General features: G+C 42.4%; 1 protein-coding gene across 4 annotated transcripts in view; it reads right to left on the minus strand.

Annotated features, from left to right (window-relative positions):
• Positions 1 to 17,442, minus strand: part of LOC140736734 (calcium-activated chloride channel regulator 1-like) — a 69,907-nt gene that overhangs the window by 16,554 nt on the left and 35,911 nt on the right. For all 4 annotated transcript variants that reach the window (XM_073062614.1, XM_073062613.1, XM_073062615.1 and 1 more), the window contains 3 exons: positions 14,064 to 14,229; positions 2,824 to 3,045; positions 30 to 254 (listed from right to left, as the gene is read on the minus strand). In XM_073062614.1, the coding sequence (XP_072918715.1) occupies positions 30 to 254; positions 2,824 to 3,045; positions 14,064 to 14,229 (613 nt within the window). The remainder of the gene's footprint in view (positions 1 to 29; positions 255 to 2,823; positions 3,046 to 14,063; positions 14,230 to 17,442) is intronic.

The raw sequence follows: 17,442 nt of genomic DNA on the forward strand, positions 1-17,442 counted from the left end.
AGTGTGTTAATGAAGTTTTCCAGACCTACCTGAAAGCCAGATTGAACCCCCGCACAGATATTTGTTCCCCCGTCAGCTGATGTTGGTAACAGAAGTACAAGATCCCTCCTCACACTAGGACTATCAATCTTTTTTAATTGTGCTTTAATGTTGGCTTCATCGTTAAAAGTGACAATTCCAACTTGTGATCCTTCTTCAATGACCTGCAGCAAGAATATCTCAACAGCTTGTCGAAGCCTGCCAATGCGATTCCCCTGTTCACCAACATAAAGCACAAAGTATGATGTAAGATTAATCTCAGCCCCGTTTAATGGGCCAGACAGTGCTGGATACAGCTGAATCTTAATGCCTTTAGATGTAAACCATGAAGCTGTGACCATTCTGCTGGAATCAAGCTGTTGTTGCAATTCAGCCCCACATTCCTGGATGAGTAAATCATCAGCACATTTACCTATTTGGTAATGTGGGGCTCAACATCCCCAGAGTGTGGAATGTTCATTCGGTGCTGGTTTCAAGGTGCCTACTGGTGTCTATGACTAAAACAGGATCAGCTTCTTGTGTTTTTCGTAAATTGTCCAATGCAATTCAATTCAAGGTTGTTTATTATCATGCTTCAGTAAACGAGCATAAAGGAGAACAAAATGACTGTTACTCTGGATTTGATGCAGCATAAAAACATAATAAATTTAAACATAAAAGTAATCCAATAAAACAGACTGTTGAATATTTTCTGCATACACACACGATTAGCTTATATACATAGACTGTATGTACATTAAACGAACACTAGGAGCATCACATTGTTTCTTTGGGTTAAATTGTGCTCCAATGCAAACTTCATTCTCTTGTTTATGATGGGAGGGTGAACAAGGAATATTGGTTTGAAGTTTAACTTAGTTAACACAAGCCTCCCTTGGCAAGGTCAGGCTTCTGTCTAAAAACAAAGGTTATCAGTTAGTCCCTTGGTCCCTAGAAAGTGAATATCTAACACGAACTTTGGCTCAACTTTTGGTCTGACCACATCCATGAAATGCTATCTAAACACTCTGTGCCCTCTGTACTCTCCTCATTGATCCAACCGTTGCTCCAACCATCCATATGGTCTGAGAGGAGCTACAGTTGATAAGTACGCTGCAGAAATTGTCCTCAGTGACACCTGTCACGTACCCCTTGACTGGGTTACCGAACCAGCAGAAATGGAATACATGTTGGAGGCTGGTATTACTGTAACTAATAGTGTTTATTAGTAAACTAAGTAATACAGTACAATAAAATGCAAATATATGATACAGGTTAGCAATGATATATACAGAAGTGTGGAAATAGGAATCAAAACCAAGCTCTTTCAAAGTCTAGGGGTAAATGGATAATCTTACAATGGTGAAGAGTTCAGTTCAGTTTAGGTCGAGGTAGTTGCTGCTGTACCGTTGGAGAGACAGAGAGCGAGAGGTGATGCCGTTGTCGTTGATATTCCCATTGTCTTCCTGTTGCGGTCACAAACTGTGACTGCGTACGACCCGTTCTTCAGTGGTGGACCTGTCACCCAGGCAAAGGTGGACACACAAACAAGCCCCCACCAGTTGCACTTTTCACACACTGTAAGCCACTGATCGATCCTTCAAACCCCCACCTTCACGTGGGTGCACAACGCTCTTTCAGTGTCCCGTGGTGTGTCTGCTTGTGTCTTAGCAGACCTGCTTTTTATCTCCCCTTTTAGGGCACTGGCTGTCTATCAACCTGGTCCTGCCTTGTCGTCTCTGCAAACATCTTTCAAGCAGGCAAAAATGTCCTTGAAGCAAAGGTAAACAATCAGCCAAGGAGCCATAATATTAAATCATGTCTCTCTCTCTCTCTCATCTGCGCGGGATGCCTCCCGCCTCTTCATCTCACGGGGGGGGGGTCAACTCTGGACCCCATCTCAGCTTGGTTTGCTCATCACACACCTAACTTTTCCCTGATCTCAGGAACATGTCACTCAACTGACTGCCACCACTGCCCTTGCAGTAGACCAGTTGAGTTGAGGAAAAAGGCAAAATCCTACCTTGCCTTAGCCCATTGCTGCTCACCAACCTCACTTGCTCTTGCTGTTCACCAAAGCCAGCACTTTGACCTACTGACAGCACCTGGTGATCCCTGCACCATTATACACTGAATGTCTGACAAGTGAACTCAGAAAGCTATCCATTTTATCCAAGCATTCCCAGCTTCCGGTTGAGGTGTCAGATTGGGATAAGAAAGGGTCTCAGCCCAAATTGTCAACTGTACTCTTTTCCATACCTGGCCTGCTCAGTTCCTCCAGCATTTTGTGTGTGTTGCTTGCAATTCCAACATATGCATATTTTCTCTTGGTATTAATCATTATAGATTGGAAGAAATAAAGTAATAAGATGGGAAAGCTGCCTATGTGATTATTTACACACATTAGCCAAAATCTCACCCCATCACTGAGTGAATGTTGTCACTTAGTCCAACAGGAATGTTAAACCCACTTCAACATTTTGCAAAAATTTGAACTAAATAGTGTCCATATGTTTGTTTCTACAAACATACAGTAAATGAAAGTGAAATGTTGTAGACAAGATATTGCAGAGCTCCCACACTGTGGCCTCTCTTCAACAAACAAAAATCAAGAATCAAAGATCAACTTTATTCACCATATAATTGACATGTTTGAGGAATTTGCTGTGGTGTAGTGCTCAGGTCACAATATGCAACAAATATCAGCAATGTCCAACAATAAATATCAGAATGCATTTACAATGTCACTCTCTTGTTACCCTATCTACACATTTCATTGAGTGTCCTTGTCGTAAAAGACCTTACCAGATTCATGCTTCCTGATACGTCAAGGACTAAGCAAAGTACACGGTCTTTGGCCTGTAGAAATGTGAATGTTGGTTTGGTTGAACCAGTGTAGGGTGAAGAAATGCTTCTAAGTTCTTCCGAATGGCTGATCACATCCCAAGTGCTTCTGCAATTGCACATTCTATTCTGCATGTTGGGTGCTTCAGTGTTGTGGGTCTTGTCAGTGCAGAATTTGAGAACCTGGAGAAAAAAATAATGTGTTAAATAGATGAGCAGCCAGAAGGAGGTCCTCACCTGAAGGTTACAACTGATCTCTGAGAGCTATCAAAGAGTAGTAAGGGGATTATTCCCAGTTTATACCTGATATTTATCTTTCAATCAACATCACAAACAACAGGTCACCAGGTCAAAGACAAAAATATGCCCTTTGACCTAACATGTCCATGCAGCTTTTTGCCCTTTTACAATAAACCCATTTGCCCCCATCTGAACCATATTCTATTTAAATCTCTTTTTACGTGTCTAACATGGTATATTTAAAGTGGAGTTTGAAAGATATTTAAGGTGTCAAAGGATATAGGGAGAAGGCAGGAGATGGGGTTGAGAGGGGAAAACAAAGAGCCACGATTAAATGGCAGAGCACAGTCAATGGGTCAAATGACCTCATTCTGCTGCAACGTCTTTCAATCTAATGGTCCTATCAGATTTCCCAAAATGTTCAGGATTATGAGTCAGGGAATATTCTCTCGGGATAGGATGGATGCTTGTGTTAAGGATTCTGACCTACCCTGCTCAATTTGAAATGTTAATTATTAGTCCATGCCTGGTCATCATTCAGCAGTGCTTTGATGGCTGAGCGTAGAGTCACATTGAACAATGTACAATCATCAGTGAGGTTAAGGTCACCGATGCTGACAAGTTTCCAACTGTTTGTAACACCATCTAATATGAAGATACCAATGCACAGGATTGGAGAAAACTGCAGAGGGTTATGGACTCAGCCAGCTCCATCATGGATACAAGAAGACCAGGAACAATCTCCAGAAAGCCATCTCACATGCGAAGTGGCAATTCCAGACCAAATCTGATTCACAGAGGATGCTCAACAGATGTGGAAGGGCTTGAATGCTATCAACTTCTACAAAGTAAAAGCAAATGGCATGTGTGACTAAAAGGTCTCACTCCCAGATGATCTCCATGCATTTTGTGTTCACTTTAGAGTCATAGAGTCAGAGAAAAGTACAGCAGAGAAACAGGCTATTTGACCCATCTAATCCATGATGAAACCATTTAAATTGCCTACTCCCATTGATGTGCACTAGGACCATATTACCCATACTCTTATGACCCAATGTACTTATCCAAACTTCGCTTAAACATTGAAATCCCAGGGCACCACTGATGCACACTCTCATGACCCTCCGTGTGAATAAGTTTCCCCTCATGTTTGCCTTTCTCATCTTTCACCCTTAAGTCATGACCTCTAGTTGTAGTCCCACCACACCTCAGTGAAAAATGCCTGCTTGAATTACCCTATCTGTAACCCTCATAAATTTATAAACCTGCATCAAATCTCCTCTCCATCTTCAATGTTTCAAGCAATAACGTCTAAATGTATTCAATCTTTCCTTATAACTCAGGTCTTCATCCTTGTCAACATTCTTGTAAAATTTCTCTGTACTCTTTCAACCTTATTTACATCTTTCCTGGAGGTTGGTGACCAAAACTGCATACAATACTCAAAATTAGGCCTCACCGATATCTAATACAACTTCAACATAACTTCCCATCTGCTATACTCAATACTTGGATTTATGAACGCCAATGTGCCATATGATTTTTTTAATGACACCTAGGACCTGTGACACCACTTCCAATGAATTATGGACCTGTATTCCCAGATCCTTTTATCCTACCACACTCCTCAGTGCACTACCGTTCACTGTGTATGACCTACCCCGGTTGGTCCTATTGAAGTGCAACATCTTGTGCTTGTCTGTATTAAATTCCCTTTGCCATTTTTCACCTCATTTTCCCAACTGGTCCAGATCCTGCTGCAAGCCATGATAGTCTTCCTGACTGCCTGCTACACCTCCAATGTTAGTGTCATCTGCAAATTTGCTGATCTGGTTAACCATATCATCATCCAGATTGTTGATGAAGATGACAAACAAAAATGTGCCCAGTGCCAATCCCTGCGGCACTACATTAACTACAGACTTCATTTCAGAGAGGAACCATCTATTACCGCACTCCGGCTTCTCCCACAAAGCCAATGCCTAATAGGAGCAGAATTAGGCCATTCAGCCCATTGAGGCTACCCTGCCATTTGATCGTGGCTGATCCATTTCCCTCCTCAACACTATTCTCCTGACTTATCCCCATATCTTTTATAGCTTGATTAATCAAGAACCCATTTCCCTCCAACTTAAATATACCCAATGTCCTGGCCTTCACAGCCTGCCTGGGGCAACAAATTCCACAGATTCAACAACCTTTGGCTAAAGAAATGCCTCCTAATCTCTATTCTAAATGGACATCCCACTGCTCTGAGGCAGTGCTCTCAGATCCTAGCCACACCATTCCCCGCCCCACTATAGGAAACATCTGCTCCACATCCACTCTCTCCAAGTCTTTCAACATTTGATAGGTTTCTATAAGATCTTCCCGTCCCCACCCACCATTCTTCTAAATTCCAGAGAGTGCAGTCCCAGAACCATTAAATGTTCCTCATAAGATAATCCTTTCATTCTGAGAATCATTCTTGCGAACCTCCTCTGAAGTCTTTCCAATGCAATGTGTCCCTTCTTATATAAGGATCACAAAATCGCTCACAATACTATGTGAGGCCTCACCAGTGCTTTATAAATCCTCAGCATGACATCCTTGCTTTTATACTCTGACACTCTCAAAATTAATGCTAACCTTTAACTGACAGAATATGGAGGCACCTTTACAAACTCCCACAGTCCCCAAAGACCTGTGATTTCAATTTTTGAGGCAAACATGAGAGCATTCTTAAGGAGGGTGAACCCACGAAGAGCATCTGGCCCTGGTGGTGTGCTTGGTCAAGTACTAAAGATCTGTGCTAAGCAACTGGCTGGAGTGTTTACTAATATCCTAAACATCTCACTTCATCAGTCTAAGTTACCCATCTGTTTCAAGCAGATTTCAACTATACTGGTACCCAAGAAGAATGCGGTAACCTGCCTCAATGACTGTTGTCCAGTAGCAATTATATCCACTGCGATGAAATACTTTGAGAGATTGATGATGAACACTATCAAATCCTCTCAGAGAAACCATTTGAATCCACTCCAGTTGCCTATCATCATAACAGATCCACAGCAGATGCCATTTCATTAGTTGTTCTCTTAACCCTGGAACACGTGGACAGTGAAGATGCATACATCAGGATGCTCCTCATTCATTATAGCTCTGCAGTCAACACAATCAATAATCTCCAGGTCCTAGGCTGCAATACCCCCTTCTGTAACTGAATCCTCGATTTCCTCACTTGCAGACCCCAGTTCATTCTGACTGGTAGCAGCATCAGTTCCACCGTGACCGTGGGCATTGGTGCACCAACAGGGTCTGTGCTATGCACTTTACGCTTATGACAGTGAGGCCAAGTACAGCTCCAATCCCATATTTAAGTTTAGCCACTGTTGTTGACCGAATCAAAGGTGGTGATGAATCAGAATAGTGGAATTTTGGATGACTGGAGGTGCACAACAATAACCTCTCACTCATGTCAGCAAAACCAAAGAGCTGATTATTGACAAGAAGAGGAGGAAACCAGATATCAGTGAGGGTAGAAACCAGATGATTTGACAGATAAATGTATGGCTGAGAACCAGAAAGGGTAGAAACAGGATGATTTGGCAGATAAGTGCATGGCTGAGAAGCTGGTGCTAGGGTCAGGGCTTCAGATTCTTGGATAATTGGGACCTCCTCTGGGAGAGGTACGTAGACCTGATCAAAAGTGAAGGGTTGCACCTGAACCCAAGGGGTCCAATATTCTCATGGGCATGTTTGTTAGAGCTGATGGGGAGGATTTAAACTAATTTGTCGGGGGGGGGGGAACTGATGTGCAGGGACTCAGGATAGGATGAATGGTGAAAAAAAAATAAAGATAGCGTGCAGTCAGATTGTCAGGAAGGACAGGCAGTTGATGGGAATTTGTTGCAACCAACAGGCTGTAATGAATCAATGGAATGCAGATTCAGAAAGAATAGCAAATACGGTACTCAAGGTGTTGTATCTAACTGCAAGTAGTATAAAAAATAAGGTGGATGATCTTGTTGCAATACTATTGATTATCAGGTATGATGTTGAGGTCATCACTGAAGTGTGGCTAAAGGACGGTTGTAGTTGGGAGCTGAATGTCCAAGGTTACACATTATTTCAGAGGCAGAGGGGGTGCTTTGGCTCTACTGCTAAAGAACGGCACCAAATCAGTAGAAAGATTTGTCATAGGGTTGGGAGATGTTGAATCTTTGTAGGTTGAGTTAAAGGACTGCAACTGCAAGGGTAAAAGGACATTGATGGTAGTTATATATAGGCGTCCCAACAGTGGCTGGGAGGTGGACCACAGGTTACAACAGGAAATAGAAATGCTGAGTCAAAAAGGCAATGTTATGGTAGCCATGGGAGATTTTAACATGCAGGTCATTTGGGAAAATCAGGTTGGTAATGGATCTCAAGAGAGTGAGTTTGTTGAATGCCAAAGAGATGGCTTTTTAGAACAATTTGTTGTTGAGCCTATTAGGGGATCAGCTATACTGGAATGAACCGGAAGCAATTAAGGAACTTAAGGTAAAATAACTTTTAGGAACCAGTGATCGCAATATGATTGCATTCAACTTGAAATCTGACAGGAAGAAAGTAAAGTCTGATGTAGCAGTATTTCAGTGGAGTAAGGGAAATTACAGCGGTATGAGAGAGGAATTGGCCGAAGTAAATTTGAAGGAACTGCTGGCAGGGATGTTAGCAGAGCAGTGATGGCATGGTTTTGTGGGAAAAACGAGAAAGGTGCAGAACATGTGTATACCAAAAATGAAGAAATACTCAAATAGTAAAATAGTACAACCGTGCCTGACAAGGGAAGTCAAAGCTATTGTAAACTCAAAAGAAAGGGCATACAACAAAGCAAAATTTAGTGGGAAGATAGACGATTGGGAAATTTTTAAAAACCTACAGAGAGCAACTAAAAAAATCATTAGAAGGGAAAAGATGAAATATGAAAGTAAGCTAGTAAATAATATCAAAGTGGATAGTAAAAAAAAGAGTGGATAGAGGACCACTAGAAAATGAGGCAGGAGAAGTAATAACGGGGGACAAGGAGATGGCTGATGAGTATTTTGCATCAGTCTTCACTGTGGAAGACACTAGCAGTATGCCTGATGTTGTAGTGTGTGAAGGAAGAGAAGTGGTTGCAGTTGCTGTTACAATAGAGAAGGTGCTCAAAAAGCTGAAAGACCTAAAGGTACATAAGTCACCCAGACCAGAGGAACTGCAGCCCAGAGTTCAGAAAGAGATGAAATTACAGATTGTGGTGGCATTAGTAATAATCTTTCAAAAATCATTGCACTCTGGCATGGTGCCGGAGAAATGGAAAATTAAAAATATTACCCTACCCTTTAAGAAATGAGGAAGGCAGCTGAAAGGAAATTATAGACCAGTTAGCTGACCTCAGAGGTTGGGAAGATATTAGAGTCAATTGTTAAGGATGAGATGATGGAGTACTTGGCGACATAGGACAAGATAGTACAAAGTCAGCGTGGTTTCCTTAAGGGAAAATCTTGCCTGATGAGCCTGTTGGAATTCTTTGAGGAGATTACAAGTAGGATAGATAATGGGGATGTAGTGGATGTTGTATATATGGACTTCCAGAAGGCAATAGGCAATAGACAACAGGTGCAGGAGTAGGCCATTTGGCCCTTCGAGCCAGCACCGCCATTCAATGTGATCATGGCTGATCACCCACAGTCAGTACCCCATTCCTATCTTCTCCTCATATCCCTTGACTCCGCTATCTTTAAGAGCTCTATCTAACTCTTTCTTGAAAGCATCCAGAGAATTGGCCTCCACTGCCTTCTGAGGCAGAGCATTCCATAGATCCACAACTCTCTGGGTAAAAAAGTTTTTCCTCAACTCTGTTCTAAATGGCCTACCTTAAACTGTGGCTGCTGGTTCTGGACTCCCCCAACATCAGGAACATGTTTCCTGCCTCTAGTGTGTCCAATCCCTTAATAATCTTATATGTTTCAATCAGATCCCCTCTCATCCTTCTAAATTCCAGTGTATACAAGCCCAGTTGCTGCAATCTTTCAACATATGACAGTCCCGCCATCTATAAAAAACACCCAGTAGAGTTATTGACTCTTTCCTGTTCCTAACTTCCACCCACAGAGACACAGTCACCTCCATGACTTCCTCCTTTTCTGCAGCCATGACACTCTCTCTAATCAGCAGTGCTATGCCCCACCTCTTTTGCTTCTTTCCCTGTCCTTTCTGAAACATCTATAGCATCTATCCATGACCTTGGGTTGTAGTCCCACCCAACCTCAGTGAAAAACCTGCTTGTACATGTATACCCCTTATAATTTTGAATACCTCTATCAAATCTCCTCTCAGTCTTTTATATGTTCAAAGCAATAAAGTCCTAACCTTTTCAATCTTTCCTTATAATGCTGGTCCTTCAGACATGGCAACATCCTTGTAAATTTTCTCTGTACTTATTCAAATTTATTTATATCTTGCCTGTAGGTAGCTGATCCAAACTGCATACAATACTCCAAACTGGGCTTCACCAATATCTTATACAACTTCAACATAACATCCCACCTTCTGTACTCAGTACATTGATTTATGAAGGCCAATGTGCTGAGAGTTTTCTTTATGATTCTATCCACATGTTGTGCCACTTTCAACAAACCTGTATTCCCAGATCAATATGTTCAACCAACCGCCTCAGTGCCGTACCATTCACTGTGCAAGACCTACCTTGGTTGGTCCTTCTGAAGAGCAACACCTTGCACTTGTCGGTAATAAATTCCATCAGCCATTTTTCAGTCCATTTTCCCAGCTGATCCAGATCTCTCTGCAAGCCATGTTAGCCTTCCTCACAGTCCACCAAACCCCCCATCTTGGTGTTATTTGCAAATTTTATGACCCAGTTAACAACATTATCTATCAGATTGTTTGATATACTGTAGATGACAAGCAACAATGAACCCTGCACTGATACCTGTGGCACACCACTGGTCACAGGTCTCCAATCAGAGAGGCAACTATCTACTGCCACAGTCTGGCTTCTCCCTCAAAGCCAATGTCAAATCCAATTTTCTACCTCATCCTGAATGCCAAGCTATTGAACCTTCTTGACCAGTCTGTCGTCTGGGACCTTGTCAAATGCCTTGTCAATGTCCATGTAGGCAATATCCATTGCCATGTCTTCATCCACCTTCCTGGTAACTTCCTTGAATAACTCTATAAGGTTGCTTAAACATGACCTACCACACACAAAGTCATGCTTATTATCCTTAATCAGTCCATGTCTATCTAAATACTTATTTAACCAGTCTCTTGGAATACCTTCCAATAACTTTCCCACACTGATGTCAGACTCACTGGCCCATAATTTCCAAGTTTAGGTCTTGATGCTTTCGTAAACAGTGGAGCATTAGCTATTCGCCAATCCTCAGTGCTTCCAAAGACATGTGAAAGCTCACTTGCAGTTTGAAAGCAAATGAATTCAAGTAAAACCATAATTATTAACACTTTTTTAAGTAAGTTGTGATAAAGTCTCACCGCAAACAATGAAAAAATGAGCAAAGTGAATTTGTGGGATGTGCCCTGCTGTTTCATTACAAAATCAACACACTTGGAGTTGGTGTTGGCTGGTTGGAGTGAATGATTCAGAGGAGAGAAGATGGGAATTGATGGGCAGCATGTTCAAGGCCCGGAGTGATTTGCTGTGCTGAGGCCTGGATCCTGCTACAAGGGCACAATCCGCTGTTTGGACAATCTAAATGTCAACCCATATAGACTGGAAGGGCAGGGTGTCCAGAGCCAGGTGTGGTTAGATCACTCTGGGTGCTGAGTCAATTTGGAGAGGTTGAGAATTGTTCCTTCGGCAGTGAAATTTAGACCCGGAGCAATTTGCCGGCGGCAGGGTCTGGGTCCCAGTGCGAGGTTCGAACAATTTAAATGCCGGCCTAGGTAGGCTGAGGGCTTCTCTCTCTGCAACGCTAAGACTGTGAGACTGTCCCCAGATGCTGTGCTTCCTGTCTGCGAATTTTGCGGGGATTTGTCCTGTTAACTTGATGAACTGAATGCCGAGGTTTTGAGCCTATTCCAGGCTTTTTTTAATTTATTCATTTATGGGACGTGGGCATCGCCAATTAAGCCAACATTTATTGCCCATCTCTAGTTGCCCTTGAGAAGATGGTGATGATCTACCTTCTTGAACCACTGCAATCTCTGAGGTGTAGGTACACCCATAGTGCTGATAGGAAGGGAATTCCATGATTTTGACCCAGTGACAATGAAGGAACGATGATATGCTTCCAAGTCAGAATGGTGAGTGACTTGGAGGGGGTTTTCCAAGAGGTGGTGTTCCTAGGTATTTGCTGTTCTTCTCCTTCTCGATGGTAGTGGTTGTAGGTCTGGAAGTTGCTGCCTGAGGAACTTTGGTGTGTTGGTGCAGAGCATCTTGTAGATTGTACACACTGCTGCAACTGCTCAATGGTGGAGGGATTGGATGCTTGTGGAAGAAGTACCAATCAAGTTGACTGCCGTGTACTGAATGGTGTCAAACTTCTTGAGTATTGATGGAGACACGCTCATCCAGGAGAGTGGTGAGTATTCCATTCCTGACCCAAGCCTTGCAGATGGTGGACAGGCTTCAGGGAGTCAGGAAGTGAGTTACGCACCACAGAATTCTTATCCTTTTGCCTGCTGTGGTAGCCACGGTGTTTATATGGCTGCTTTGGGTATTTGGATCTAAGGAATCAATTTGGTTTAGAACGCTGTTGTTGTTGCTCACTTCTACTATTTAAACGATCAGTTTCGTGGGGGTTTTTTTCTCTTTTTCTCTGCACACTGGGGATTAGTCTTATTTTCTTTAATTGGGCTATTTTAGGTTCTTTGCATTACAACTGCCTGTAAGCAGACAAATCTCAAGGTTGTTTTTATTTATACATTCTTTGATAATAAATGCCTTTTGAAACTTTGGTGCCTCTCCTGTCACTAAGGATGATCCCTGTTGTAATTTGTTTACTTATTATATATTTTATTGTATATTTTTTTTCTGTTTTACAACTGTACAATTTGATACCTTCTACACATTGGTTATTTCTCCATTTTTCTTTGAGTGCAGTTTGTCATTGACACTATTGCACTTCTTTTTGTCTTCTGTGAATGCCTGCAAGGAATTGAATCTCAGGGCAGTGAAACATAGCTACTTGGATAATAAGTTTACTTGGTCTTTGAATAGAGGACATCTTCAAAGAGTGGTGACTCAAGAAGACAGCACTCATCATTAAGAAACCTCACTCTGGAGGACATGCCCTCTTCTAATTATTACCATTCAGGTGGAGGTTCAGGAGCCTGAAAAACTGCACTCAATATTTTAGGATAAGCCTCTTCAACTCTGTCGTCAGATTTCTGAATGTTTCATGAACACATGAACAGTACCTCAACACTTGGCTCTTGTTCTCAATATTAATTATTTGTAGTTTGTAATTGTAATTTGTAGTTTTTTTAATATATTGCAATGTACTGCTGCTGCAAAACAACAAATTTCATAACATATGTTAGTGCTAATAGTCTCTGTCCTCAACTCTGTCCTGTCCCACTTGGAAAATGTTGCCTTATATGGCAGGATGCTGTTTATCGACTTCAGCTCAGTGTCTAATATGATCATCCCTCAGAAGCTGGTGAGTAAACTGTCCTCGTTGGGACTTAGCATTTCTCTTTGTAACTGGATTTGGACTTCTTGACACAAAGGCCACAGACAGCAACACCCCTAGCTCCATCACACTGAGCACTAGCGCCAACACCCACCCACATGGCTGCATGCTCAACCCTCTGCTAACTAATTTTTACAGGAGCATACAGTGACCAGATGCATCACCATCTGGTATTGGAATTGCAAGGCACCTGGCCATAAGACCTACAAAGGATTGTAATGACTGCTGAGAAGATCATCGGGATCTCTCTTCCACCCATTTGAGATAATTATGAGGAGTGCTGCAAACGCAGAGCTCTTAGCATTGTCAAGGATCCCTCTCACCCATCCCACCATCTCTCTGACCCCTACCATCAGGTGGGAAATAGGATAGTGACTGTTAGGATGGAAAACAGTTTCTCCCCCCAGGCCGTGAGATGACTGAACTCCCTGCTACAAACCAGGTCTCATCACATATAATGTGTCAGTAACATTAAGTGGCTTACTTTTTGATCTGTGTGTTGTAAGTGCACCTTACGCCAGATGTCAATCTTCTGGAATATATTTTGGTATTTGTTAGTTTATTTGTGGTAATACTACTTTATGTGTTCTGTGTGAGTTACATGTAGTGTGTGGTTGAATGTAGAGGAATATGGTTTAGTTTAGTGAGGTATACATGTATACAGTTGAATAACAATAAACTTAAACTGGAAGCAATAAACCTGGTTCTGAAGCAGCTGAATTCAGGCTGGCCTGGGATATTGCACTAGCCTACAAATTACCCAGGACATCTTTAGCAAGCAGTGTCTCAGAAAGGCAGCATCCATTATTAAGGACCTCCAGCACCCAGGGCATGATCTTTTCTTACTGTTACCATCAGATAGCAGATACAGAAGCCTGAAGGCACACACTCAGCGATTCAGGAACAGCTTCTTCCCCTCTGCCATCCAATTTCTAAATGGACTTTGAAGCATTGGGCACTACCTCACATTTTTTAATATGCAGTATTTCTGTTTTTGCACATTTTTAATAATCTATTCAATATACATAATTGATTTACTTGTTTATTTATTATTATATTTTATATTATTTATTATTATTATTTTCTTTCTCTCTCTGCTAGATTATGCATTGCATTGAACTGCTGCTGCTAAGTTAACAAATTTCATGTCACATGCTGGTGATAATAAACCTGATTCTGATTCTGACGATGCTCTGCAATGATCAACTGTAACTAATACAATGAGCTGCAGGTAGAAAAGTTCATCATCAGTCAGGAAAGCAGTCCGGTGACTCCACTTACATTCTTCAATCCTTGATTATACATTATTGAAGATGATGTATTCTGGTTCTTCTCCGGATAAAATGTACAATATCCATCTGGCAATCCTGTCTTTTTATTAATGGTACAGTCTGAACAGTTTCTCCCATTGCAAACTTTTTTGCTTCCTTCTACCTCCTTTGAACACCTGAAAATCCAATGACAAACATCAATCAGATTTGTTTCTGAGTGACATTTCTATCATTATTGAGTAATTGTGTGCCAGCTTTATTAGAAGAGGTTGAGAATTGGAATTTCCCTCAGGTGGAAGGTATACATAGAACAGAGAAGAGCTCAGCACAGGAACAGGCACTTCAGCCCACATTGTCACTGCCAAACATGATGCCAAATTAACAAAATCCCATCTGTCTGCACATGATCTCTACCCCCTCCAATGCCCACCTGTCCAAATGCCTCTCCAAGATCACTATTGTATCTGCTTTTACCAGTTTCCCAGCAGAGTATTCCAGGCATTTAACATTCTCTGTGTAAAAAATCTTAACACATGTTTCTTTTAAACTTGCTCCCTCTAACCTTAAATCTGTGCTCTCTATTATTTGATGTTTTATAAGACCATAAGATATAGGAGCAGAATTAGGTTATCTGGCCCATCGAGTCTGCTCTGACATTCAATCATGGCTGATCCTTTTTTTTTTATCTCCTCCTCAACCCCAGTTCTCAGCCTTCTCCTCGTAACCTTTGATGCCATGTTCAATCAAAAACCTATCAATCTCTGCCTTATATGCACCCTGGGAAAAGACTGACAATCTACCTTATGTATACAACACACACGCACGCACGCACACACACACGCACACACACACACACACACACACACACACACACACACACACACACACACACACACACACACACACACACACACACACACAGCTTGAGGAACTTAGCAGGTCAGGCAGCATCTATGGAGGGATATAAACAGTCGATATCTTGGGCCATGACCCTTCATTGTGTCTTGTAAATATGTCCCATAAGGCCATAATACATAGGAGCAGAATAGGACATAATACATTCAGCCCATCCAGTCTCCTCCAGTATTCTATTCTGGCTGATTTATTCTCCCTCTCAAACCCATTCCCCTGCTTTCTTCCTGTAACTTTTAATGTTCTTACTAATCAAGAGCCTATCAACCCCCACTTTAAATATACCTAATGCCAAATGCCGGCACCATTGAACTCCACAGATACACAATCCTCTGGCTAAATAAATTCCTATTCATCTCTGTTCTAAATGGACATTCTAATTTCATGGTTCTGAATCAAAATTTGATCAATCTTCACTTTAAATATACTCATTGAGTTGGAATCCACAGCGTTTTGCAGCAATTAAGGCCTGAAACCATAAACTTCTTGTTTTCCTCTGCAGATGCTGCCTGACTTGTTGAGTTCCTCCAGTATTTGTACGTGTCTAGATTTGCAGCATCTGCAGGATTCTTGTGTACTCTAGCGGTGCATCTTATACTTTTATATACAGTACTTCTATCTTGTCAACTCCAGAAAGAATAACCCAAATTTTCCACCCTACACCTATAGGTGATCTGAGACTCACCTGCTTATACTTTGCCAGATTACCAATTGCTATTCTGAAGCAATGACTATTCTTCAGTTTTCTGGGACCTCACATACAGCTAGAAAGTTTGCAAAGATCTCTGTTAAGGCCCCAGCAATCACCTTTCTTGCATTTGCCAATAATCTGGGATAGATCCCATCCTTGGGGATTTATCCAGTTTAGTGTTCTTCAAGAGACCTAACACATCATGCTCCGAAATATTAACATACCCTGCACAGATCTCACTGTTTTCCATGTCCTTTTCCTTATTGAATACCAATGCAAAGGACTCACTTGGTACCTCCTCAGCTTCCTGTGGCCCCTGGAATAAAGACTCTCCTTTGTTCTTGAATGGTCTTAACTTCTATCTTGTAACCCTCTTGCTTTTACAATATGAACATACACCACAAACTTTCCTTCTATTACATCAGGGAATTAGTATGTCTCGGCATACTAGTTTGCTTGCATAATAAAGTTCTTCTTAATGCAAACAAGCAGATGCTGGAAATCCAAGCAACACAAAACAAAATGCTGGAACTCAGCAGGCCAAACAGCATCTATGGAAAAGAATATAGTCGATGTTTCAGGCCAAGACCCTTCATCAGGGCTGGAGAGAAAAAAATGAGGAGTCAGTGTTAGAAGGTGGGGGAAGGAGAAGAAGAAACACAAGGTGATAGGAGAAACCGGTGGGGGGGGGGGGGGGGGGGGGGCGGGAGGGGAGTATAGAGCTGGACAGTTGATAAGTGGAAGAGATACTGATGGAAGGGCAGATAGAGTATTGGTGCTCAGTGAAGCAATCTCCCAATCTAAATCAGGCCTCATTGGTATACAGGAGGCCACACCAACAACACCGGTTACAGTAGATGACCCCACTGGACTCACAGGGGAAGCATTTTGCCTCACCTGGAAGGATTGTTTGAGGCCCTGAATGGTAGTGAGGGAGGTGGTGTAGGGGTAGGTGTAGCACTCGTTCTACTTGCAAGAATAAGCGCCAGGAGGGGGATCAGTGGGGAGGGAGGAATGGACAAGTGAGTCGCGTAGTGAGTGAGCTCTGCAGAAAGCAGAAAGTGGGCAGGAGGGAAAGATCTGCTTGGTGGTGGGATCCCATTGCAGATGGCAGAAGTTACGGAGAACTATGTGCTGGACGCAAAGGCTGGTGGGGTAGCAGATGAGGACAAGAGGAACCCTATCCCTGGTGGGGTGGCTGAAGGACAGGGCAAGGGAAGATTGCTTCACCAGGCACCTACACTCCATCTGCACAGAAAAAGAGGGATCTCCTAGTGGCCACACATTTTAATTCCACTTCCTGTTCTCATTCTGACATGTTAGTCCATGACCTCCTCTACCATTGTGAAGAGGCACACTCAAGTTGGAGGAACAACACCTTATATTCCATCTGGGTAGGCTCCAACCTAATGGCATGAACATCAATTTCTTGAACTTCTGGTAATGTCACCCCCCCCCCCCCCTTCACCATTCCTCATTTCCTCTTCCCTTTCTCACCTTATCTCCTTACCTGCCTATCACATCCCTCTGGTGCTCCTCCCCCTTTTCTTTCTTCCATGGCCTTCTGTCCTTTCCTATCAGATTCCCCCTATTCCAGCCCTGTATCTCTTCCACCAATCAGCTTCCCCACTCATTTCTTCATCCCTCCCCCACCTTTCGCTTTCACCTTGTGTTTCTCCCTCCCCCCCCCCCCCCCCCCATCTTCTAATTCTGATTCCTTTCCATAGATGCTGCCTGGACTGCTGAGTTCCTCCAGCATTTTGTGTGTGCGTTGCAAGGTTCTTCT

Source organism: Hemitrygon akajei, chromosome 12 (genome assembly GCF_048418815.1).
Source record: "Hemitrygon akajei chromosome 12, sHemAka1.3, whole genome shotgun sequence".
Lineage (NCBI taxonomy): Eukaryota > Metazoa > Chordata > Chondrichthyes > Myliobatiformes > Dasyatidae > Hemitrygon > Hemitrygon akajei.